General features: G+C 33.1%; 1 protein-coding gene across 1 annotated transcript; it reads right to left on the bottom strand.

The window, feature by feature from the left end:
- Window positions 1–317: 317 nt before the first annotated feature.
- Window positions 318–5,600, bottom strand: LOC129286449 (receptor-like protein 35). Its single transcript, XM_054922410.1, is given in 6 exon segments — window positions 318–391; window positions 459–662; window positions 665–1,367; window positions 2,650–2,850; window positions 4,410–4,583; window positions 5,535–5,600. Coding segments are annotated over 6 exon segments (1,422 nt in total).
- Between the last annotated feature and the right edge of the window lie 896 nt (window positions 5,601–6,496).

The following is a 6,496-nucleotide window of genomic DNA, read 5'->3' as shown; positions in this document are numbered from 1 at the left end:
TGACAAAGAGAAATGGACATTGATCTCCTCACAACTTTGGTAACAAATATAGAAAAACAAACATGAAAGCTTGAACATTTAACAAGAAGGAAAAAGATAAAAAAAAAAAGAAACTTTTATATAGAAGAGAAAATTTGAAACTTCCATGGAAAATGTAGCTTCTATGAATCAAGGTTTCTAACCCTTCTCCTTTTCTTTGGTGCATCATTAATGAAACTTGCAAGCCATCGAGGTTTATTAGCAAATATCACAAGGTTTATTAGTAAATATCACAACCCAAAATATTTTTGATCCAAATAAGGCTCCACATACATATCCTAGCAAGACAGGTTTCCATCCAAATTCAAATCTAGCTTCAAAACTTGAACTTTGTAGTGATGGTTGTCTTTCCCTATTAGGGTTGCAGGGAATCATTAGTTGAAAACCACACAATTGCTTGTTTCCTTGAAAGGAATCACCTATAGAAGTTTCAAATTGTTGGCCCCTAGGTATGCAACCTTCAAGTTGGTTTTGTGAAAGGTTTAAGACAGATAGGAAGTTGAGATTAGTCAACTCTATAGGAATTTTTCCAATGAGTTGGTTTAATGATAAGTCTAACCATTCCAAACTTTTCAAATTTCCCATTGAGTTTGGAATTTTACCAACGAGCCTATTATGAGACAATTTAGCCCTTTCAATGGTCTAAGCTACCCAATAGATATTGGAATCTCTCCCTCAAACATGTTATTAGATAGATCAATGCATATGAAAATAGTCAAGATCTTTTCCATATGAATTTTATTTCCTTTATAGGTTATCTCAATGGAGTCTAGATACGGGCCAAGGAGACCAGATTGATTATAACCCATGTACTTTAAAGCAATTTCTCCCTCTTGATTTTTCATAGCATCAAAAGATTTGAAGTATGTTGCAGGTAAAGGGCCACTTAGGTTGTTGTTGGATATGTCAAAAACTCTCAACTTTGTGAAGTTATGGTTGGCTTTGTTATTTAAATTAGGGATAAAACCATGTAACTTATTCTCTCTAAGAACAAGTACTTGTAATTCTTTAAGTTCTTGAATCCAATGGGGAAATATATCATGAATGCCATTTCTACCAATATCCAAGACTTTTAACTCTGTGCAATGGACCAAAGATTGGGGCAACAAACCATTCAAAAAATTGTCATAAAGATTTAGGGTCTTCAAATGGTTTCCCACCTCAAATGTTTTTGGTATAGTGCCATAAAAGCTATTGTTTTGCAAATCTAACACAGAAAGAGCTAGGCTAGATATCCCAATGCAAAGTGGAAGGGCCACTAAAATTGTTGTATGACAAGTTGAGAACTTCAAGGTAGGTAGCATTGCAAATTGAAGAAGTAAGCTCTCCTGTGAGAAATTTATGAGAAAAGTCCAAAGATAGGGTTAGTTAAGCGGAAAAAAATAACACACAGTCTCCCCTAAAAAATTACTTGCCACCCTCTAGAAAAAAAAAATCATTTGTCCTCACCCAAAACAAATTTATTTAACCTTAATTTTTTAAAATATAGAACACTTATATTTGAAAATATAACTTTATAATAGAATGATTATGAAAAGTATATTGTTTATTAAGCAATCTATTTTATAAATTTTTGTTTTAAATTAATTTAATATATATGTTTGATTATATTTTTCATAAAATATCAGTATTTATTTTTGACACCAAATTTGCTTCACTTACTTATTAAATCCATGTAGCCATGCAATACATATAGTTGACCCCACCTAATGAGATAAAGCTCTTGTTGTTGCTATTGTTGCTTATTAAATCCCTTTTTGTTGAATAATTATCATCATCTCTCTTATGCTTTAGAAAGACATTCCATGAAAAACCAAAATCATAATTCCCTTTCTGTTGAATAATTATCGTCATCTCTCTTATGCTTTAGAAAGACATTGCATGAAAAACCAAAATGATAACTAAGATAGGTAGTGAGTGTTTTATCAGCAACATCATTTTACTCTATATATTCTTATTTCTTTTCCTTCATATCAGACGACAAAATTTTGAAAAGGCCCACTTGGAATTTGTCCATGCAATAAAATTATAGGAAATAATAATTATGGGAAAAAGTAATTAATATAGACTACTGATTCTAAGGACTTTGGAATCATACCAAACAGATAATTATGGGAAAGATCCACTACTGCAAGAGAATTAGGAATAGACCCTTGTAATTTGGTTTGGGCCAAAGATAGTGTTTTCAAAGTTTGCAGACCACCCATAGTTGTAGGGATGCTTCTTGAAATTTGATTTCTTCAAAGTTCAATATTATAATTGCTCTCAAGTTTGATATCTTTCGTGAAATTGTCCCACTCATTGCATTGGAGGATATGTCTAAGATGAAGATATCTATGAGATTCCAAAGAGAAGAGGGTATATGAGAATTCAATTTATTAGAGCTAAGATCCAACTTTCATAGAGAAGTATTCTGGAGGAGGCATCCTGGAACCACTCCCAAAAACATGTTGGAAAGCTACAACTCACTTAAACTTTTGAGTGGGCAAAGTCCATCTATAATGGACCCTTGTAATCTGTTGTTGTTGAGACTTAATAATTGGAGGCTATGTAATTTGCTAACTGTATTAGGAATCAACCCATTCAAATCATTCCTTTTATAGATAATGCCATCAATTTTGTTAGATTTCCAAATACAATGGGTATAACCCCACTAAATTTATTCGATGACAAATCGAACAAAACAAGATTAGCAGCATTTGATATGCTATTTGGAATTTGTCCATTTACTTTATTCCACTTCAGCCTTAATATCTTCAAGTTGGAAAGGCTAATTCCTAAACATGATGGAAGAAGGCTAGAGAGGGAATTCTGATCAAGACGCAAGTGTTGAAATGTTGAAAATATTGAAAAACAGGCAATGCTGCTTGAATAACATAAAAGAACTATACACGTGTCTTACTAATCCAAAAACTTAATATTTGTTATGCTAATTAATCTTGCATAAACATTAGTTTTTAAAATTGTCAAAATTGAGGAAATCATTAACTACCCTTGAGATGCCATGGCTATATATAGAAGATTTGTTTTAAAATTGAATTTTTTATGTTGAATTTGTTTAATACTTATTTAATAGGAAATTAATAAATTTTTTAAATAAAAAACCACAGTTATCTAACTAATGCAAAAACTTAAATATTTCTGTTATGCATATAATATACATATTATACATATGAATTTGATAATTATAACTAAGTGGACTTTGACAGAAAAATAAAGCATGTAATATTGTTTGCATATAACACACTCACACACATCAACAAAAGTTAGTGTGAGTAATAGAAGCTCTTGTCACTTAAGCAAGTGATTGGAGGGTCGAACGCCAACCCTTGCAAATGTAGCAATTTAGTTAGAAAAGGTTAGAAAAAGTCTACCTATTGCTCTTAGTACCTCGAGAAGATATTCTCCACTGTTAGTGGACTACCTTATATTTAAAAAAAAATATTTGCTCTGAAGTATCTTTTGAGAGATATTTTATGTTGTCAGCTTAGCCTACCCCTATTATATTTAGAAAAATATACATGTATGCTAGAACAAAAAAAAAACTAAAAGTGTTTTACTTATTTGAAAAACATGTACTCTTGCTAATTAATAGTGTGGTATAAAGCATTAGAAAACTTTCTTGGATTTTTTTTTTAGGTATAGTTGAAGTGAGAAATTGTTAAGTATACTTATCTTAGCAGAGAAAAAGATGTACATCATATTTTAACGAGACCACATGTTAAGGGAAAATCACATTGAGATCCCACAGAAAGATTCTAATTACCAAGGAAACTCACGAAATGTAAAAGCAATTCTAAAGCCCCAATGGTTTTAATGGCAAAAAAAATTTTAATATGCATTTATATTTAAACCCAGTAGCAAGCAAGCCTCTACTTGCTCCGAACACAAAGTTTCAAGATCCAAATTTGCTGGGTGTGGAAGAAATCACCAGAGAAGCTCCTGTGTCTGGAAGCTACATCATTTTCCTCTATCATCATTGTTAACCATCGGGAAGCTTCCAACTTTATGCATAGCTATCATTCAATTTGCCCACACCCAAATAGTTTCCGTTTGACATGTTCAAATTTGACTTTTTACAAGTAGATGTTTGAAAGACTCCAGCAAAACGGAATTGGGATTGTCATTGTTATGATATTATATATTATGTAATATTATAATTACCTTCTTGGTGCTCAAAGGGAGGTTGACTGTAGACTTTAATTTCCTCAATATTCAAAAGCCTTTGTCCCATCCCAATCCCATAAGCCTCCCCAGAACTAAAACCCTTCTATTCTGGAATCTGGAATTTTTCCTTTCCCCAATTGTCTTTCGCTTCCGATTTCCAATGTTCATTTCTTTGTGTTTGTTTCCAATTGTTCCGCACATACTGCTATAGCATTGACTGCAAACTGGAGACAAAAATAATTCTTCAATCCAGTAAGAATGGCCAGTCTAGTGTGCCGAGTGATTTCACTACTACACCTTAGTTTTGGTGGAGATTCTCTTGAAGAAATTGCTGAAGAAGCAATTGCTTCCACACCCAACTGATCTGGATCTCGAAACTATGTTTGAAGGAAGAACTGCAGGTTTGCTTGGTATTGGTTTTAAATAAGGGCATTTTAATAAATGGATGTAAAAGTTTATTTCCCATCAAAGCCCATGGGACTTTAGAATTATTTTTACGTTTTTTGGGACTCTTTGGTAATTATAATCTTTCCATAGGACTTCAGTGTGATTTTCCCATTAAGTAGAGGGAAAAGGGCCAAGGGGAAAAAAAACCAACTACTACTCATTTCATCCTATAAGAGTAATGTAACAACAGCTCATGTCTTTATAATGTCCATATATGAACATTTAAATTTATTCTTTTGTCTTTGTAAAAGTTTTAAAATGAAAAGAATTAAGAAAATCATAATTACCCTTGGAGTGCCAAGGTAATTGACTTTTTAAAATTTTAATTTTTTCTACCGTAAATATTAAATAATTATTTAGTTCAAATTATTTTTTTGTAAAATAAAAAAGGAAAAATTAAAAAGACGTTAATAAAACACGTGGATGGGTCCATTGTATATAAGGTGGCGGATTTTTATAAATAGAACATGAATGATGTATGCCCAAGTAGAGTTGAAACTTTCTATTTTTCATGTTACAAATATCACATGGTCCCCATCAATTCATAGCCACAACTTTACGTTATTTTGAGATTGTAATCATTATCTATATATAAGTAATTATATAAAATAAATTAATTGACTTTTTTGTAGAAGCCTGCGCGTGTAACAACTTTTAATGACGTAAAAATTCAAAGTTATGGGTTTAGAAAATTGGATTGTGTTAAACATATCAGGGATACTATTATTTTTATTTTTAAAAGGAATTTCATGTTAGGATCAATCAAGATTTGATGATCCTATAAATATGCTGTCACCGTATTCGTAGGAGGAATTATAGGTAGAATAGAATATTATTCATTGTCATTTATTAATTTAGCGTGATTGTAGGGATCACGATACGTGCATGCATGTATATATGTACACTGTTGCTTTCATGAATATCCAGATTGCTTCAAAATCTTTCATGGTATCAGAGCGGAGGTCTGAAAATAACCTCTGACAAACCTAGGGTCCTATTATGGAGAAAGCCGGCACTTCTAAAGAAACACAAGTTGAAGGTTTGGATGTGCAATCACCATACTACATTCATGCATCAGACAACCCAGGGCAAGTGTATGTTGGAGAACTTCCCCATGAAAGCAACTATGGACAATGGGTGAATGACATGAGCAATGCTTTGTTCGCCAAACACAAGATTGGTTTCACTGACTATTCCATCCCAATGCTTGCATTGGACTCCTCAAACCTAAGCCATTGAACAGCAAAAACAGATCTCAACAACCCATAAACCTGTTGTGGAGATCTCGGCCTTCCAAGTGCACAGTGATAGAGGAGATTGAAGGGAAGGATGGTGAGATAAACTTAAGTGCAATCACTGTAACAAGTTGGGTCATACCGAAGACAAGTGCTATGAGCTCATTGGATATTCGCCAGATTGGAAGAAGGGAGGCCGTGATCGACAAGATAAACGCAATGGACCACCAGAGGTAGCACAAGTCAGTGGTGAAGCAAGCCCAATACCTAGACTTACACTGGAACAATATTCAAAGCTCTTACAGTGTTTAAATCTTGATGCTAAGGAATAAGCCCAACCATCAGTTAACATGGTAGGTATCAATATGACTAATGGGCTGTGGATTATTGATATAGGAGCCTCTATCCATATAACTCATGAGCCAGCTCAAATGATAAATTTACAAGCATCCACAATGCCACCCGTCAAAATTCCTAATGGTCAAGTTGTGCTAGTCAAAGGAATGGGCCATGTGGTGATTTCACCAAGTTTGAAGTTGAATGATGCGCTATATATTACTAACTTTAAGTGCAATCTATTTTCTGTGAGCAAGTTTGCCAAGGAATTT

Source organism: Prosopis cineraria, unplaced genomic scaffold (assembly GCF_029017545.1).
Source record: "Prosopis cineraria cultivar Desert tree isolate PC_DT_omini unplaced genomic scaffold, ASM2901754v1 PC11, whole genome shotgun sequence".
Lineage (NCBI taxonomy): Eukaryota > Viridiplantae > Streptophyta > Magnoliopsida > Fabales > Fabaceae > Prosopis > Prosopis cineraria.
The sequence above is the reverse complement of the archived record's forward strand: the minus strand, read 5'-3'. Positions and strand labels throughout refer to the sequence as shown.